Source organism: Carcharhinus amblyrhynchos, chromosome 1 (assembly GCF_965287045.1).
Source record: "Carcharhinus amblyrhynchos chromosome 1, sCarAmb.v2.hapA, whole genome shotgun sequence".
Lineage (NCBI taxonomy): Eukaryota > Metazoa > Chordata > Chondrichthyes > Carcharhiniformes > Carcharhinidae > Carcharhinus > Carcharhinus amblyrhynchos.
The window spans coordinates 180,320,133-180,340,554 of NC_137324.1; the positions used below are offsets into that span (position 1 = coordinate 180,320,133).

General features: G+C 45.6%; 1 protein-coding gene across 1 annotated transcript; it reads right to left on the reverse strand.

The window, feature by feature from the left end:
* Nucleotides 1-4,687: 4,687 nt before the first annotated feature.
* Nucleotides 4,688-19,123, reverse strand: nansa (N-acetylneuraminic acid synthase a). The gene is made up of 6 exons (XM_080200508.1): nt 18,960-19,123; nt 17,698-17,913; nt 15,747-15,846; nt 15,033-15,187; nt 11,983-12,249; nt 4,688-5,067 (listed from the first exon to the last, which is right to left on the reverse strand). The coding sequence occupies exons 1-6, from the start codon at nt 19,089-19,091 to the stop codon at nt 4,879-4,881; spliced, it is 1,059 nt and encodes a 352-aa protein (XP_080056634.1). The 5' UTR covers nt 19,092-19,123; the 3' UTR covers nt 4,688-4,878.
* Nucleotides 19,124-20,422: the final 1,299 nt, after the last annotated feature.

The window sequence follows — 20,422 nt, forward strand, 5'->3', positions numbered from 1 at the left end:
GCATCAGGGGGGCTATAAACTCTACAAATTAGAAATGAACAAAAACTGCAGCAAACAGTGTCTATGCAGCACAGCCCAGCACCTGAGCACAGTATTCAGTCCCCAGGCTGACATTTACGGGGAGGGATTCTCCAGACAAATCACCCACAGTAATACTGATAACCTACTGAATGGGGCATCAGCAAAAATTCGGATTCCTGCCAGGCAATCTGGATTCTTCCAACCTTCTGAAGCTGAAAATTGTGCAAACCCGCTAATTGTAAAAGCGTAAAACCAGGAGCAGGAGGAGGCCATTCAGTCCCTTGAGCCTGTTCCCCTATTCAGTAAGATCATGGCTGATCTCATCTCCACCTCCCTGCCTGTTCTCCATAACCCTGCCCAGGGGGCCAAATATTAATGTATCAATTATCCTCTCATCTTAGATTTATATTGAAGCTGGCAAGTCGGAGTGTGGAATCATAGAATCCCTACAGTGCAGGAGATCATTTGGCCCATCGAGTCTGCACCGACCTCGATCCCACACAGGCCCTATCCCCACAACCCCATGCATTTACCCTAGCTAGTTCCCCTAACGCTAAGGGGCAATTTAGCAGAGCCAATCCACCTAACCTGCACGTCTTTGGACTGTGGAAGGAAACCAGAGAACCTGGAGGAAACCCACACAGACATGGGGAGAACATGCAGACTCCACACAGGTTGTGACCCATGCCAGGAATTGAACTCGGGTCCCTGGTGAGGCAGCAGTGCTAACCACTGTGTCAGCCCTAAGTACTGCTTACAAACTATTATTTCTGAAGGATTTCAAGATTGTACCTGACAAATGTGAGAATCCAATAATTATTAACACTGTGAGCTTGGAGGATTGGTGCATGAGTTGGAAGGATTTGACTTCCGCTTTCTCGCCCATTCAGGAGAATTCAGATTTCCCACCTGGTCTTATTGAGCATCGTTTTGATATTTGGAAGGTTAGCAGACTCATTAAGTTGGGTGGCAACTGTGTCAACAATATGATATCCCGAAATATTCAAGAGTCTTTATTAAGATACCTCTGCATCTTGATGCTAATCTGCCTGGTGGAAAAAAATCTTGCTATTTATGGAACCAAAGCAATTATTCAGCAAATTTAATGACACATTATGTTCTAGATCCTGTGTGAATATGCTAGAGACTCTGCAATCTTGGGAAAAAGATCTTGCAGTGAATATTGGTGACGGTACCAGAGTCAGTATCTGGGAAAATGCCAATAGAATTCACATCTGTAATAGAATAAAGGAGCCTAACTTAAAATATTACACCATCTGATATTACAAACTAAAAGCACATGATAGATCCTACCATATTCTCAAATAAACAACTTAGTGAGAGGTGACTACACACTGTTTGGTTTTGTCAAAATTAAAATCCTACAGGTTGGGCAAACTTAGAGCTTGAAAAGATTTTTGATACAGGTTAATCCTTTGTACCTGATTCTGGGGCTCCCAGACAAAAAGATAATGATGCCAATGAGAAAAGGCTGTAGAATATCTTAACATTTGCAGCAAGGAAGAATATCCTTTGCCTCTGATTAATGGGAAATCTTCTTCAGTTCAGAATTGGTACAATTATTATGGAACATATGGCAATGAAATTCCTAAACTGTATTCTCTGATCCAAATTGGATGCATTCCGGAAGGTACAAGAACATAAGAAATAGGAGCAGGAGTAGGCCATCCAGCCCTTCGAGCCTGCCCCGCCATTCAATAAGATCATGGCTGATCTGTCGTGGCTCAGTTCCACTTTCCCGCCCTCTCCCCATAACCCTTAATCCCCTCTCATCAAAAACCCATCAACCCGCGTCTTAAAAATATTTAGCGAGGCAGCCTCCACCACTTCAACGGGCAGAGAATTCCAGAGATTCACCACCCTTTGAGTGAAGAAGTTCCTCCTCAACTCCGTTCTAAACCGCCTCCCCTTTATCTTGAGGCTGTGCCCCCTAGTCCTACTGTCTTTTTTGAGCGGGAAGAGTCTCTCCACCTCTATCCTATCCATCCCATTCATCATCTTATACGTCTCAATGAGATCTCCCCTCATTCTTCTAAACTCTAACGAGTACAAGCCTAGTTTATTCAGCCTCTCCTCATAGCTCAACCCCCTCAACTCCGGTATCAGCCTAGTAAACCTCCTCTGCACTCCCTCCAAGGCCAAAATATCTTTGCGCAGGTGCGGCGCCCAAAACTGCACACAGTACTCCAGCTGCGGCCTCACCAATGCCCTATACAGCTGCAGCAAGACCTCCCTACTTTTATATTCAATCCCCCTCGCTATGAAGGCCAGCATCCCATTCGCCTTCCTGACCACCTGCTGCACCTGCAAGCTGGGTTTTTGCGACTCATGCACAAGGACCCCGAGGTCCCTCTGCACCGTCGCCTGCTGCAGTTTTTCGCCACGTAAGTAATAGTCCTTCCTACCATTCTTCCTACCAAAGTGGACCACCTCACACTTGCCAACATTCAATTCCATTTGCCATTTCCTGGCCCATTCGCCCAGCCTATCTAGATCCTTCTGCAGACTCTCCACACCCTCCGCACAATCTGCCGTTCCCCCAATCTTGGTGTCATCAGCAAATTTCGACACCCTACACTCGGTTCCCTCCTCCAGATCATCTATATAAATGGTAAAAAGCTGAGGCCCCAGCACCGACCCCTGGGGCACTCCACTAGTCACCATCCGCCAATCCGAATAGCACCCGTTGACCCCCACTCTCTGCCTCCTATTTGACAACCAATCCTCTATCCACGCTAACACCCTACCCCCAACTCCATGTCCCTCGACCTTCTGCAATAACCTCTTGTGAGGTACTTTGTCAAACGCCTTCTGAAAATCTAGAAAGACCACATCCACCGGCTCTCCTCTATCCACCGCCCTAGACACATCCTCATAGAACTCCAGTAAATTTGTCAGACACGACTTCCCTTTAATGAAACCGTGCTGCGTCTGCTCTATCAAGCAATTCCCTTCAAGATGCCTTGCAATTTCCTCCTTAATGACGGATTCTAACATTTTACCTACCACAGACGTTAAACTAACCGGCCTATAATTCCCTGCCTTTTGCCTGGCACCCTTCTTAAACAACGGCATAACATTAGCCGTTTTCCAATCATCCGGCACTTCCCCGGAATCCAGCGACGTCTGGAACATAACCACCAAGGCATCCACTATCACCTCCGCCATTTCTTTCAGATCCCTCGGATGCATTCCATCCGGTCCTGGGGACTTGTCCACAATCAGCCCCTCCAGTCTGTCGAGCACCGCCTCTCTAGTAACAGTAATGTCAATAAGACCCTCCAGTCCTACCACCTTTCCATCGCTAACACCCAGCAAATTATTCACGTCCTCCTCCGTGAAGACAGAAACAAAAAAGTTATTCAATACCTTAGCCATATCCCCATCCCCTACCACTAGCTCCCCTTTCTCATCCTCTAAAGGACCAACGTTCACCCTAGCCAGCCTCTTCCTTTTTATATATTTATAAAAACTCTTGCTATCCTTTTTTATATTAAGCGCTAGCCCAGCTTCATAGTTTCTCCTACCTTTCTTTATCAACTTCTTTGTCAATCTTTGTTGACATTTAAACCTCTCCCAATCCTCTTCTCGCCCACTACTCTTAGCTACTCTAAATTCCTCCGCTTTTAATTTAACACTTTCCTTCACCTCCTTCGTTATCCATGGCTTATTACCTCTCCTCCTACGGTCCTTTTTGACCATCGGAATAAATTTCCGCTGAGCACCAAGAAAGATCTCCTTAAAGATCCTCCACTGCTCCTCAGCAGACCCTCCCTCCAACGCGCTCCCCCAGTCCACATTCGCCAATTCTTCTCTCATCCTACCATACTCCCCTCTATTCAAACAAAGTACGTGTGTCCGGGAACCCACTTTCTCCTCCTCCATCTGCACCGTTCCGTAATGTCCGATTTAGAACATAAGAACATAAGAAATAGGAGCAGGAGTAGGCCATCTGGCCCTTCGAGCCTGCCCCGCCATTCAATAAGATCATGGCTGATCTGTCGTGGCTCAGTTCCACTTTCCCGCCCTCTCCCCATAACCCTTAATCCCCTCTCTTATCAAGAACCCATCAACCCGCTTCTTAAAAATATTTATCGAGGCAGTCTCCACCACTTCAACGGGCAGAGAATTCCAGAGATTCACCACCCTTTGAGTGAAGAAGTTCCTCCTCAACACCGTTCTAAACCGCCCCCCCCTTTATCTTGAGGCTGTGCCCCCTAGTCCTACTGTCCTTTCTGAGCGGGAAGAGTCTCTCCACCTCTATCCTATCCATCCCATTCATCATCTTATACGTCTCAATGACTACTCAATGATTTACTCCTAAAAGACTTTCTGTAGGCGAGTAACACGCCTCTGGTATACTACATGTGAGAGTGTGCTCTACTCTGCCATGTTTCCAAGGCTTTACCCTCTCTTCTATCCTATTACCTGTCCTCTCTATTTTCTGTACATATGGAAGTGCCGGTTAGACTGAACATACTGAACCATCTGTGATGGTTACCTCCTGTCTTTTTCTATTTGGAGAAATGATCAAGCTGTATTGAACCAGTTTTGAGGCTGTGTTGCATTGTTTGCAAAAATGGAAAAACTCTACAACAAAAATATTTAAAAAGCGAGAACACTGATGGAATTTAACAACATATCATTTGATGACGCAATTTTTTTTATTGATATGGAACAATAGTTACAGAAGTTTAACATGACATTTTCCTCAATTAAAGTCTGATAATATAAAATGAAAAGGCTTGATTGGGATCACCCTGAGGGGACAAATTTGGCAATTTAAAATTCTAAGACTTTTAGTTTGTGCACCACCTCTGCATAAAGCTTTGTTCTTTAACTTTCAATCATGTCAGCTGTGATTGCTTCATCTGCATCTATGTGGATTTTAACTTGCTTCCCCACCAGTTTAAAGATATCGTCTGGTTCAATACCTTTGGGTTCTGCCACCTTCACAGTCATCATGGCCAGGGTCAGTTTTGTTCCTACTGGAATAGTCTCTTTGGCTACTATTGATTTTCCCAGCTACAAAAGATAAAAAATGGAAAGATAAACATTTAAACCGCTTCAATAAAACATGCAATAAGAGTTCCTTCACATTATATTAACTAGGTTTATAATGAGAGATGGTGTGATGGCAATGTCACCGGACTAATACTCCAGAAACCCGGGCTAATGCTTTGGAGACTTGGATTCAAATCCCACCTTGGCAATTTAAAAACAATTAAATAAAATCTGGAACTGAAAGCTAGTTTCAGTAATGGTAACCACAAAACTATTATTAATTGTTGGAAAATCCCATCTGGCCCTTTTTCCTTCCCTGATTGTTCCTGAGGAGCAGTATCGAGAGGCAGCGATTTTTGGGCGTGTGAGGAGGCAGCAAAAAAGGTACATTTTTCTGTTTATATTGTTTAACATTTTATTTCTAGTTTTTAAGTCGCGAGTTTCGGCGGTTTTTTTTTAAATTAGAAACCGGAAGTCGTCGCTAGGACGCTTACCAGTAGTTGTAGATTTTTTTCCTCGGGCCCCTAACCCTATAAATTAGCGCAGAGAGGATACCCGATCCTCTACACTGGTAGAGAATCCCACCCTCCCACCTCCTCTAACCTAAATTATAAGTGTGGGGGAAGTTTTTTTTTATATTTTTATTTTTCTGCTGGTAATTGTTTCAGGGATGGCAGTTCAGGCAGTGTGCTGCATCTCCTGTGGGATGTATGTGGTGAGGGACTCCAGTAGTGTTTCAGGTGATTTTACTTGTAAGAAGTGTGTTCGATTGCAGCTTCTGGAGGAGCGTGTAAAGGAGCTGGAGGTGGAATTAGAGGAACTCTGCATAATTCGGGAGGCGGAGGCGGACATCGATAGGAGTTATAAGGAGATAGTCACTCCTAGAAATGAGTCTTGGGTCACTGCCAGGAGGAGGGGAAAGAAGCAAGTGGGGGGACAATCCCCTGGGGCTGTTCCCCTCCAAAATAGGTTTTCGGTCCTGGAGGCTACAGTTGAGGAGGAATCAACTGGGGATAGCCAAAGGGAGCAGGTCTCTGGGGGTTAGCCTATTGTAAAAGCTCAGGTGGTTAGGGGATGTAAAAGATTGGGCCTCGTGATTGGGGACTCCACAGTTAAGGGGACGGATAGGAGAGTCAGAGGTAATGGTAGGAACTCAGGGCTGGTGTGTTGCCTACCAGGGGCTGGGGTCCGGGATGTATCGGAAAGGGTATTCAGGACTCTTAGGGGAGAGGGAGATCAACCCCAAGTTATAGTTCATGTGGGGACGCATGACATAGGGAGGTTAAGGGAAGGGGATATTAAGCAGAGATTTATGGAGTTGGGGTGGAAACTAAAGGCCAAGTCAGAGAGAGTGGTTATCTCCGGACTCTTGCCTGTGCCACGGGATAGTGTAGAGAGGAATAGAGAAAGTTTGAACTCGTGGCTGAGGGGATGGTTCAGGAGGGAGGGGTTCAGGTACTTGAGCAATTGGGGCTCATTCTGGGGAAGGTGGGACCTCTATAAGAGTGATGGTCTACACCTGAATCAGAGGGGAACCAATATCCTGGGGGGTAAATTTGCAAAGGCTTTGCAGGGAGGTTTAAACTGATTCGGAGGGGGGGTGGGATCCTGAGTAGAGGGGGTGAAAGTGAGGGGGGCATAGTTGGGGACTGCAATGCACAGCATCGTGGGGGTGGGGCGGAGCAGGGTTTGAAATGCGTATACTTTAATGCGAGGAGTATTCGCAATAAAGTGGATGAACTTGCAGCGTGGATCAGTACCTGGGACTTCGATGTTGTGGCCATTTCAGAGACATGGATAGAGCAGGGGCAGGAATGGTTGCTGCAGGTCCCGGGGTTCAAATGTTTTAGTCGGAGTAGAGAAGGAGGTAGAAGGGGGGAAGGGGTAGCATTATTGGTCAAGGACTGTATCACGGTGTCAGAGAGGAAGTTTGATGAGGACTTGTCTGTTGAGGTAGTATGGGCGGAGATTAGAAATAGGAGAGGAGAGGTCACCCTGTTGGGAGTCTTTTATAGACCTCCTAAAAGTTCTAGAGAGGTTGAGGAAAGGATTGCGGAGACAATCCTGGTTAGGAGTGAAAGTAGTAGGGTAATTGTTATGAGGGACTTTAACTTTACTAATATTGATTGGAATTGCTATAGCTCTAGCTCGTTAGAGGGGTCAGTTTTTGTACAAAGCGTGCAGGAAGGTTTTTTGACTCAGTATGTAGATAGGCCAACTAGAGGTGAGGCTATATTGGATTTGGTACTGGGAAATGAGCCAGACCAGGTGCTAGACTTGGAAGTTGGTGTGCATTTTGGTGATAGTGACCACAATTCGGTTACGTTCACCTTAGTGATGGAAAGGGATAGGCATGAACCTTGGGTCAGTAGTTTTAGCTAGGGGAAGGGTAATTATGAAGCTATTAGGAGAGAATTAGGAAGCATAGGTTGGACTAGGAGATTACAGGGACTGGGAACGTCCGAAATGTGGAGTTTTTTCAAGGAGCAGCTACTGTGAGTCCGTGATTATATAGATGATCCGGAGGAGGGAACCGAGTGTAGGGTGTCGAAATTTGCTGATGACACCAAGATTGGGGGAACGGCAAATTGTGCGGAGGGTGTGGAGAGTCTGCAGAAGGATCTAGATAGGCTGGGCGAATGGGCCAGGAAACGGCAAATGGAATTTAATGTTGGCAAGTGTGAGGTGGTCCACTTTGGTAGGAATAATGGTCGGAAGGACTATTACTTACGGGGCGAAAAACTGCAGCAGGCGGCGGTGCAGAGGGACCTCGGGGTCCTTGTGCATGAGTCGCAAAAACCCAGCTTGCAGGTGCAGCAGGTGGTCAGGAAGGCGAATGGGATGCTGGCCTTCATAGCAAGGGGGATTGAATATAAAAGTAGGGAGGTCTTGCTGCAGCTGTATAGGGCATTGGTGAGGCCGCAGCTGGAGTACTGTGTGCAGTTTTGGGCGCCACACCTGCGCAAAGATATTTTGGCCTTGGAGGGAGTGCAGAGGAGGTTTAACATAGAACATAGAACATAGAACATTACAGCGCAGAACAGGCCCTTCGGCCCACGATGTTGCGCCGACCAGTTACAAAAACAATGACCCACTAGCCTATACCAATCCCTTTTCGTCCATAAACCTATCCAGAGATCTCTTAAACGCCCCCAAACTAGACGCATTTACAACTGCAGCAGGCAGGGCATTCCAATCCCTCACCACCCGCTGGGTAAAGAACCTACCCCTGACATCCGTCCTGTAGCTACCCCCCCTTAATTTAAAGCCATGCCCCCTCGTGCTAGCTTTCTCCATCCGAGGAAAAAGGCTATCACTATCCACCCTATCTAAACCTCTAATCATCTTATATGTTTCAATAAGATCCCCTCTTAGCCGCCTTCTTTCCAACGAAAACAACCCTAAATCCCTCAGTCTCTCCTCATAGGACCTCCCCACCATACCAGGCAACATCCTAGTAAACCTCCTCTGCACCCTCTCCAACGCCTCCACATCCTTCTTGTAATGCGGGGACCAGAACTGCACACAGTACTCCAAGTGCGGCCGCACTAGAGTAGTGTACAGTTGCAACATTACACTGCGACTCCTAAATTCAATCCCCCTACCAATAAACGCCAAGACACCGTACGCCTTCTTAACAACCTTATCTACTTGATTCCCAACTTTCAGGGATCTATGTACACACACACCTAGATCCCTCTGTTCATCCACACTATTCAAAGTCCTCCCGTTAGCCCTATACTCGACACATCTGTTGCTCCTACCAAAGTGAATTACCTCACACTTCTCCGCATTAAATTCCATCCGCCACCTCTCGGCCCAGCTCTGCAACCTATCTAAGTCTCCCTGCAGACTATGACACCCTTCCTCACAATCTACCACACCTCCAACTTTGGTGTCATCAGCAAATTTACTAATCCACCCAACTATACCCTCATCCAGATCATTAATAAAAATTACAAACAACAGTGGCCCCAAAACAGATCCCTGAGGCACACCACTCGTAACTGTACTCCATGATGAATATTTACCATCCACCACCACCCTCTGTCTCCTATCTGATAGCCAGGCTGATACCGGAGTTGAGGGGGTTGAGCTATGAGGAGAGGCTGAATAAACTAGGCTTGTACTCGTTAGAGTTTAGAAGAATGAGGGGAGATCTCATTGAGACGTATAAGATGATGAATGGGATGGATAGGATAGAGGTGGAGAGACTCTTCCCGCTCAAAAAAGACAGTAGGACTAGGGGGCACAGCCTCAAGATAAAAGGGGGGCGGTTTAGAACGGAGTTGAGGAGGAACTTCTTCACTCAAAGGGTGGTGAATCTCTGGAATTCTCTGCCCGTTGAAGTGGTGGAGGCTGCCTCGCTAAATATTTTTAAGACGCGGGTTGATGGGTTTTTGATAAGAGAGGGGATTAAGGATTATGGGGAGAGGGCGGGAAAGTGGAACTGAGCAGCGACAGATCAGCCATGATCTTATTGAATGGCGGGGCAGGCTCGAAGGGCTGGATGGCCTACTCCTGCTCCTATTTCTTATGTTCTTATTTGGTAGGGCTAGGGAACCGTGGTGCACTAAAAAAGTTGATTCGTTGGTTAAAAAGAAAAAGGAGGCTTATGTTCGGATGAGGCTTGAGGGCTCAGGTAGTGCATTAGAAAGCTTTAGATTGGCTAGGAGGGAGTTGAAGAGGGAGTTAAGAAGGGCTAAAAGAGGACATGAGAAGACTTTGGCTGATAGGATTAAGGAGAATCCTAAGGCGTTCTATAGGTATGTCAAGAACAGAAGGTTGGTTAGGGCAAGATTAGGGCCAGTTACAGACAGTAGAGGGAAATTGTGTGTGGAACCGGAAGAGATTGGTGAGGCATTGAACCAATATTTCTCTTCGGTGTTCACGCAGGGGGACATGAATATAGCTGAGGAGGACACTGGGTTGCAGGGGTGTAAAATAGACAGTATTGCAGTTGATAAGGGGGATATGCTGGATATTCTAGAGGGTTTGAAAATAGATAAGTCCCCTGGTCCGGATGGGATTTACCCTAGGATTCTCTGGGAGGCAAGAGAGGTGATTGCAGAGCCTCTGGCTCTGATCTTCAGGTCGTCGTTGGTCTCTGGTATAGTACCGGAAGATTGGAGGGTAGCGAATGTTGTCCCATTGTTTAAGAAGGGGATCAGAGACTTCCCCGGGAATTATAGACCGGTCAGTCTTACTTCTGTTGTGGGCAAGGTTTTAGAAAAAATTATTAGGGATAGGATTTATAGTTATTTGGAGAGTAATGAATTGATTGGAGATAGTCAGCATGGTTTTGTAGCGGGTAGGTCGTGCCTTACTAACCTTATTGAGTTTTTTGAGAAAGTGACCAAAGAGGTGGATGGGGGTAAGGCAGTGGACGTGGTATATATGGATTTTAGTAAGGCGTTTGATAAGGTTCACCATGGAAGGCTTCTGCAGAAAATGCAGATGTATGGGATTGAGGGTAGTCTAGGAAATTGGATCAGGAATTGGCTAGCAGATAGGAGACAGAGGGTGGTGGTTGATGGTAAATATTCGTCATGGAGTTCGGTTACGAGTGGTGTGCCTCAGGGATCTGTTTTGGGGCCACTGCTGTTTGTAATTTTTATTAATGATCTGGATGAGGGTATAGCTGGGTGGATTAGTAAATTTGCTGATGACACCAAAGTCGGAGGTGTGGTAGATTGTGAGGAAGGGTGTCATAGTTTGCAGGGAGACTTAGACAGGTTGCAGAGCTGGGCTGAGAGGTGGCGGATGGAGTTTAATGCGGAGAAATGTGAGGTGATTCACTTTGGTAGGAATAACAGATGTGTTGAGTATAGGGCTAACGGGAGGACTTTGAATAGTGTGGAGGAGCAGAGGGATCTAGGTGTATGTGTACATAGATCCCTGAAAGTTGGGAATCAAGTAGATAAGGTTGTTAAGAAGGCATACGGTGTCTTGGCGTTTATTGGTAGGGGGATTGAATTTAGGAGTCGCAGCGTCATGTTGCAACTGTACACAACTCTGGTGCGGCCGCACTTGGAGTATTGTGTGCAGTTCTGGTCCCCACATTACAGGAAGGATGTGGAGGCTTTGGAGAGGGTGCAGAGGAGGTTTACCAGGATGTTGCCTGGTATGGAGGGGAGGTCCTATGAGGAGAGACTGAGGGATTTGGGGTTGTTTTCACTGGAAAGAAGGCGGCTAAGAGGGGATCTTATTGAAACATATAAGATGATTAGAGGTTTAGATAGGGTGGATAGTGATAGCCTTTTTCCTCGGATGGAGAAAGCTAGCATGAGGGGGCATGGCTTTAAATTAAGGGGGGGGTAGTTATAGGACGGATGTCAGGGGTAGGTTCTTTACCCAGAGGGTGGTGAGGGATTGGAATGCCCTGCCTGCTGCGGTTGTAAATGCGCCTAGTTTGGGGGTGTTTAAGAGATCCGTGGATAGGTTTATGGATGGAAAGGGTTTGGTTTAGGTTAGTGGGTCATTGTTTTTTTTAAACTGGTCGGCGCAACATCGTGGGCCGAAGGGCCTGTTCTGCGCTGTAATGTTCTATGTTCAAGGGCATCTGCCGTCTTTACCCAGTCTGGCCTATATGTGACTCCAGACCTGCAACAATGTGGGTGACTTCACTGTCCTCTGAAAGCCTTTTCATTTTATAAAAGGTAACAAATACTGGCCTTGCCAGCAACACCCACATCCTACCAAAGGATAAAAAAGTAATAATTCTGTAGAAAAATAACTGATAACTATTGTGTTTATAAGAGAGAGTGTTTATAAGAAATCCATTTTGAACACAGCCTAAACTGACTTTCCTTGTTTTCACATGATGGCACTGAATAAGCAGTAAAGTACTGGCACACAAGGAAATAACTTTCAACACTTGTTTCAGATTGATTTTGTTCCTCAACACTCTAGATAAACCACTGGAGGAGAAGTTACCTTGTTCTGGCAGGCCATCTCGCACGGCAGCAGGTGTTTGACGGATGATCCAAAAGCTTTTTCTACAGTACGGATTGAGCGAACTAGTTCTTGAAGCTCACTGGGCTCCAGTGAAGCTTGATGGTCACTACCCTTCCAGGTTTTATCCATGGTCACATGTCGTTCCAAAACCTTAGCGCCCATTGCCACTGCTGCTATGCTTATAGCAATTCCAGTTTCATGGCCAGAGTATCCAATAGGAATATCTGGGAATTCCTTTTTGTATTCCTGGAAGCAGAAAGAAAAAAAAATTCAACAACAAAGCAAGTAATGAATTGGGTAAGCAATTAGTTAAGAGATCGATCAGATCCAATATGGTTTGTTACCTAACTCATAGATATGAGCAAGAGACTCCTGTAAACAAGTAATAAGTTATATTCCCCTACTTAGAGAGAAAAAAAGATAGAGAGGCTCAGAGGGTTGGGGGGGAATTTGAAAGCTTAGGACCTTTGCAGCTGAAGGCATGGCTGCCAAGTGTGGAGTGACTGAAATCGAGAGTCCAGAGTTCGAGGAACAGACGTATTTTGGACGGTTGTGGAGATGGAGAATACGAAGATTTTGTGGGAGGGGGTGAGCAAGCCATCAAAGGATCAGAAGGACCTTGGGGTCCTGGTCCATAGGACTCTTAAATTGGCCTCGCAGGTGGAGGATGCGGTTAAGAAGGCATATGGTGTACTGGCCTTCATCAATCGAGGGACTGAGTTTAGGACTCGGGAGATAATGCTGCAGCTGTATAAGACCCTGGTCAGATCCCACTTGGAGTACTGTGCGCAGTTCTGGTCGCATCATTACAAGAAAGACGTGGAAGCTATTGAAAGGGTGCAGGGGAGATTTACAAGGATATTGCCTGGATTGGATAGCATGTCTTATGAGGATAGGTTGAGGGAGCTCAGTCTTTTCTCCTTGGAGAGACGAAGGATGAGAAGTGACCTGATAGAGGTTTATAACATGTTGAGAGGTATTAATCAGGTGGATTCTCAGAGGCTATTTCCCAGGGCTGAAAGGCTTGCTATGAGAGGACACAGGTTTAAGGTGCTGGGGAGTAGGTACAGATGTCAGGGGTAAGTTTTTCACTCAGACGGTAGTGGGTGAATGGAATCGACTGCCGTCGGTGGTGGTGGAGGCGGCAAACTCGTTGGGGTCTTTTAAGAGACTTCTGGATGAGTACATGGGATTTAATGGAATTGGGGTTATAGGTAGGCTGAGTAGGGAGTGATATGATCAGTGCAATTTGTGAGCCGAAGGGCCTGTTTGTGCTGAAGTTTTCTATGTTCTATGTTCTAACTCTCACCAACTTTTACAGATGTACCATAGAAAGCATTCTTTTTGGTTGTATTGCAGCTTGGTATGGGCTCCTGCTCTGCTCAAGACCACAAGAAATTACAAAAGATCACGATTGTAGCCCAGTGCATCACACAAACCAGCCTCCCATCCATTGACTCTGTTTACACCTGGCAAAGCAGCCAGTGTAATTAACGATCCCACACACCCCCAGACATTCTCTCTTCTACCTTCCTCCATCGGTAAAAAGATACAAAAGTCTGAGGTCATGTACTGACCGACTCAAGAACAGCTTCTTCCCTGCTGCTGTCAGACTTTTGAATGGACCTACCTTGCATTAAGTTGATCTTTCTCTACACCCTAGCTATGACTGTAACACTACATTCTGCACTCTGGTATGTTTTGTCTGTCTAGCTTACAAGAAGCAATACTTTTCATTGTATGTTAATACATGTGACAATAATAAATCAACTTATCCACCAGCTGTTTATGTCCTCTTATAATCTATCTCGATCCTTCTCACACTTCACAATCATTCCACATTTTGTGTTATACGCAAAGTTTGAAATTGGGCTCTACACATCCAAATCTAGATCATTAATTATTTTCCTCAATTAATCCAAGAAAATAAATTTTGTCCCAGATTCAATTTGCTTCTCATTACTATGTTCCCAATGTTGAACAGCAGGAAACACGGGACGGGGAGAAGAGACAAGATATAGCTCTTGAGGCTAAAGGGATCACGGGATATGGGGGGGGGTGTGGAAAATTGGGATATTGAATTTGATGATCAGCCATGATTAAAACGAATGGCGAAGCAGGCTCCAAGGGCCAAATGGCCTCCTCCTGTTTTTAATTTCTATGATCATGTCCTGAACTTACACCACTGCGAAACATGTCCAGATCCTTCCTGCACGTTTCCACTCACTGCCAAATACATGCCCCAATCGGGTGTGGAAAATCAGGAAAGTTGAGCAATCATGAATTGCTCTAGATTCATGAGCAATGAACCTTGCTCATTGCCAATTCAAAAGGCAATTATCTAATACAAGGAATAGTTTCAAACAGATTCAAATTATGTACCCTTCCAAAAGTTAAAATCTGTAGCGTCCATCTCCAGAGATTAAGACAATACAGCATACAAGTTACTGATAGCTGCCAAACACTAGGTGGGTTATTGGTTGTATATTTGAGGTTGTAGGAGAATGGGGTCACATGCAACTTGGTTGACTATTCCAACACACGCTGTGGCCAACTGACCAATAGCCTAAGCAACTAGGGCCAACATAAAATCAGACACTCTAAATCAAACTCAGCTAAACATTTTCTGCAAGCAAGGCCTGATGGAATGCGGACAGATCAAAGTTACAAAGGTTAAAAGCCAACAGGGACCAGCCCAGATAAAAGCAAAATACTATGGATACTGGCATCTGAGACAAAAACAGAAAATGCTGGAAAATCTCAGCAGGTTTGACAGCATCTGTTGGGAGACAATAGTGCCAACAGTTCGAGTCAGGATGACCCTTCATCACAGCTAAGAGCAAAGAAAATGAGACAAGATTTTAATCTTTAAATCAATGCTGCAACATTCTATAAATTGTAGGGAAGGCAGGCAGTGCACAGAATGGAAAGGCAATTGTCCACAGATGGGAAAAAACACAAAGGCAGATTTGTCCCAAAATTGAGGAAATTTCAATAAGAATACTCTAGTATTTGGGCATTATACTGACCGTGATGATACGTAGATGTGTGTCTTCAGGTTTCAGTGGGTATGCACTGGTGCACTGGAGGAAGCAAAACTTTGGGTTGATGGGTTTGACAGTTTTGTAAACTTCTCTCATTGTTTGCATGCTCTGCATTCCACTGGAGATCACCATTGGTCGACCTGCCCACACAGATCAGTAGTACAATTAGAAACTGAATCGTAACATTTGATTTGATTTATTGTCACATGTATTAGCATACAGTGAAAGGTATTGTTTCTTGTGCACTTGGTGGCACAGTAGCACTGATGCCTCACAGCTACGGATCCAGGTTCAATTCCTGGCTTGGTCACGGGTTGTGTAGAGTTTGTACATTCTCCCTGTGCCTGCTTGGGTTTCCTCCAGATGCTCCAGTTTCCTCCCATGGTCCAAAGATGTGCGGGTTAGGCACATTAGCCATGCTAAACTGACCATTAGTGTCACGGGGACTAGCTAGGGTGAATGGGTGTGATAGTGGGGGTGGGGCCTGGGTGGGATTGTGGTTGGTGCACACTCGATGGGCTGAATGGCCTCCTTCTGCACTGTAGGAGTTTATGATTCTATACAGACAAAGCATACTGTTCATAGAGAAGAAAAGGAGAGAATGCAGAATGTAGTGTTACAGTTACAGTTAGGATGTTGAGAAAGATCAACTTAATACAAGGTATTAAAAACATGGAAAATTATACCGGTTTCTCTTACCTTTCTTGGCAGTTTTTTCCAAATATTGAAAGTTATTAGTGTCCCCAGAACCAACTTTGAAGAAAGGTACATTCAGTTCATGAAGAAATTCAACTGCCATCTGCAATAGAGGAACAAACACTCAGCCAGCTGGCATGGATTTTGGTGATCAGTCCTTTTATTCTTTTTTCCATTCTAACATTACTACTTATCTGGATGTTCTGCTGTATCTTTCCACTTCTAAACTTCCTTATTGCTTGCTAATCTTTCTCCTCTCCACTCAATTCATTTCAACAATCTCGATTTCAGCCTGTACCCACTGCAAAGATACTCAAATAGTGAAATGACAATGAACTCAATTCACCAAATTAAGCTTCAACAAATATTAACAAAGGAAAACAGTTTGAGAGTTAACCAGAAAAGAGTTTGCAGGTGTACCAGCTGCCTGAATAAAACATGAACGAGTCTTTACAGGATGTGGGCGTTGCTGGCTTGGCTGCCAATTACTGCCCATCCCTAATTGTGGAACAGACTTCTTGAACTGCTGTAGTCCACCCTCAAATCTGTTGGAAATAAAATTCTAGGATTTTGACTTAACAATAGTGAAGATAAACAATGCTCCCCTTTCAGCGCCTTTCTAGAAATAACAGCCTGGATTTTGCCAGAGTTCCCATCTTGTGCACACAGGCAGCGAATAGTCTCCACAAGAACGGGAAACAATTGACAGCACCAGGTGTGGGACAGGAACTGTCTGATAAACAGTTACTCCTGCTAACTGTTTCACATCAAGTCAGTATTGTACTGGTGGTAGATTATTACCAGCAGTACCTGTTTGTGAAAGACTAATAAATGATCTATGTGACGTGTTCACAATCTAAATGATTAAAGGATTTGGTGGTTTCTCTCTACGCCATTTCCTCTGGGGAAAAGGAGCCTAGAATCAGCAAACATGATCTTAAAGCTGAGTTAGGCTGTTCAGAGTGAAGCACATCTTCATACAAAGGATGCTGAAAATCTGGAACCCTTCCCCTCAAAAAACTGACGAGGTTAAGGATCAATTAAAAATTTAACAGATGGCTAAGGGTGTTGAACACATCGGTAAACTGAAGTCCATGAGCAGATCACCAATAAATCAAACGTGCTATTCTGAATAGGGTAGAAACCTGTGGGTAGCATAACTAGAGAGTTTGTGAATGTGGTCATTAAGCAACAGCTCTTCCTAACAATACAGAGATACCAGCCCTCGTGGTGTTAGGAAGAAACATAGCTTTCAGCTATCCATCCTTTTTTATTTTAAATGAAATCTATTATTGAAACATCCAAGCAAAATGAAAAGATGGAATTTACAAACTGGATTTTAAACACTCTACAAATATAAGACATTGTAGGGCTATTTTGGCCTTGGAGGGAGTGCAGAGGAGGTTTACTAGGCTGATACCGGAGTTGAGGGGGTTGAGCTATGAGGAGAGGCTGAATAAACTAGGCTTGTACTCGTTAGAGTTTAGAAGAATGAGGGGAGATCTCATTGAGACGTATAAGATGATGAATGGGATGGATAGGATAGAGGTGGAAAGACTCTTCCCGCTCAAAAAAGACAGTAGGACTAGGGGGCACAGCCTCAAGATAAAGGGGGGGCAGTTCAGAACGGAGTTGAGGAGGAACTTCTTCACTCAAAGGGTGGTGAATCTCTGGAATTCTCTGCCCGTTGAAGTGGTGGAGGCTGCCTCGCTAAATATTTTTAAGAAGCGGGTTGATGGGTTTTTGATAAGAGAGGGGATTAAGGGTTATGGGGAGAGGGCGGGAAAGTGGAACTGAGCCACGACAGATCAGCCATGATCTTATTGAATGGCGGGGCAGGCTCGAAGGGCCAGATGGCCTACTCCTGCTCCTATTTCTTATGTTCTTATGTTCTTATGTTCTTAATCAGAAATAAAATAGTAAAACAAATAAATAATCTAAAAATAGGACATACCTCATCCATACCAGATGCTGTGAAAAAGATACCAACTTCTTCTGCAAATTTGGAGAGTTCCCTATACTGCTCGTGACTGAACTCCAGGTAGCGCTTGTGATCTCCATAGGTGTCTCCCCATGAGTGTTTAGATGGATAAGGCCTTTTTAAAGCTTTCTTGTTAAATTTGTACTCCAACTCACTCTTTTGGAACTTAGCACAGTCTGCTCCACATTCCTATGAATGAGAAACAAGGCACACATTTACAAAATACTTACCCTTTTTCTAACATTGAATATTTCAATTGGCTACTAGAAAACCCAAGCCAGTTAGCAACAAAATCTTGCTGCACTGAAACACAAATTACTATTTCTTCCTTGGCGGCTCGTATCCCTAATGTTGAAACAAGATTATTTAGAAAATATTCTAAAGGATCAATTTAACCAAACTCACCCAACAGGAATGAGTTGTGAACAGTCATATCAGCCTCAGTGACCAAGGTTTTACTCACCTGGTCCTCCTCCTCCTCCAGGTACCAGGCTGTAAGAGGGTATTGTTGACCACGGCCTTTCTTTGGGTATATCTATGATTATGCTCGGCTAAGTACCACAGTGGTCTGATGTCTTCTGCAGTAATGGCCAACCAGGAAATTCTCTTAACAGCCCACGGTGAGGTGTGGTGGAGGGATTTGCAGACTGATAATCAACCTGTTTGGGCTTTAACACAAAGCTTCAGGCCAAGAGTCAGGGATGTCACCCACTGCACCACAAGATATCTTGACTCACCTGTCCTAACCATCTCCTCTAGTGTTCAAGATGAAATTCTGTGATTTACTCTGCATCGAGGCACTTTACCGAATTTTACTCCAGTAAAGGCACTGAACTTGTTTTGATTAATCTGTCCAAACTGTTATATGGGAGCTGAGGAGTGAAGCATCGTCAGGATCTTCCTTCCATTACCACAGCTCCTGACAGCATCGTATCTCACCTGCTCCAGCACACACTCCCCCAATCCAAAAAAAACACTGGAAAACAGATGGGACTTTTCCCCCAGCTCCCCGGAACCTGCATTTACTTCGAAGGTGTCACTTTAACATTCCTTCCTCAGCAGCCGGGCAGGGCCGAAACCGCCCCCCCTCCAAAACCCCCCTCCCTCCCTCCCTCCAAACCCCCCCCCCACCCCCCCCTCTCCCCTCTCCCCCCCTCTCCCCTCTCCCCTCCCCCCCCTCTCCCCTCCTCCTCAACCCACCCCATTCCCCCCCCCGGCCCGGCAGTTACCCCCACCTTGACCATCCGAATCATCTGCTTGGCGATCTCCATGCTGCCCTGATGGTTCTGGCCGATCTCGGCGATGATGAAGCAGGGCTGATCGCCTCCGATCGGCCGCCCGGGACACAGCTCAAATTCCAGCGACATCTTCACCCGCGACCCGCTTCCCAGGAGCGCCGCGCCTGCGCCCTAGGCCCGTCCAGCCCGTCCAGCCCGGCCACACCCCCCAATGCAACTCCGCCCCACCGGGCCCCGCCCACTGAACGGCCCCGTTCTCTAGCTAGCCCCGCCCCCTAGCTAGCCGCGCCTGCGCCCGATGCCCATCTAGCCCTGCTCCGGCGGTCATGCCCCGCCCACGCTCGCCGTTACCCGGACAACGGCTGTAGCTGACTAACATTCGGGCCGGTCTTTTGGGTGGGTCTTTTGGGCGGGTCAAACAAGTAAACTAACTTAAATTACGTTCGGACAAAGAAAAAGGGGGCAGCTCCCCAAAAGGAGGGGGAACGGCCTGAACAGAAACAAAAGGTACAAAGGAAACTTAAGACACGTCAAATCAAAATGTGATTATCGGGGTCTATAAGGCACCTCAGCCCCTGCGGTGCCCAACGGGCACGGAAGACTAACATTCGGGCCGGCCTCACCGTTCCATTTGTTACCATGGCAACAGTGGCCTTGACCACAGGCCTGACAGCGGCTTTAGGGCCTCTCTCCCAGAGGGTTAGGGTATCTCTCACTCCCCCCTGGGTTTAAAGGTATTTTGTGTCGGTCTTCACTGTGGAAAACACAAATAACGTCAAAAATTGCTGACAGGAAGGCTATGGCAGGTGAGAACCTAGAAACTATCATTATTATGAAAGAGGTAGTGTGGGGTAAGCTAATGGGGCTAAAGGTAGACAAGTCTCCTGGTCCTGACCCTGACTCTAATGTATCCCAGGGATCTAAAAGTGATGGCGGGGGGGTGGGGGGAATAGCAAATGTACTAGTGGTAATTTACCAAAATTCACTGGACTCTGGAGTGGTTCCCACAGATTGGAAAGCAGCAAATGTGACGCCACTGTTTAAAAAAGGAGGTAGACAGAAGGCAGGAACTATAGGCCAGTTAGCTTAACTTCTGTATTAAGGAAAACACTTGCATCTATCATCAAGGAAGAAATAGCGAGACATCTGACGCAGCACGGGTTCATGAAGGGCAGATCATGTTTGACTAATTTGGTGGAATTCTTTGAGAACATTATATGTGCAGTGGGGAACCTGTGGATGTGGTGTATCTGGATTTCCAGAAGGCATTTGACAAGGTGCTGCACCAAAGACTGCTACATAAGATAAAGGTGCACAGTGTTACGGGTAATGTATTAGCATGGATAGAGGATTGGTTAACTAACAGAAAGCAAAAAGTGGGGGTAAATGGGTATTTTTTTGGTTGGCAATCAGTGACTAGTGGTGTGCCCTAGGATCAGTTTTGGGACTGCAATTATTTA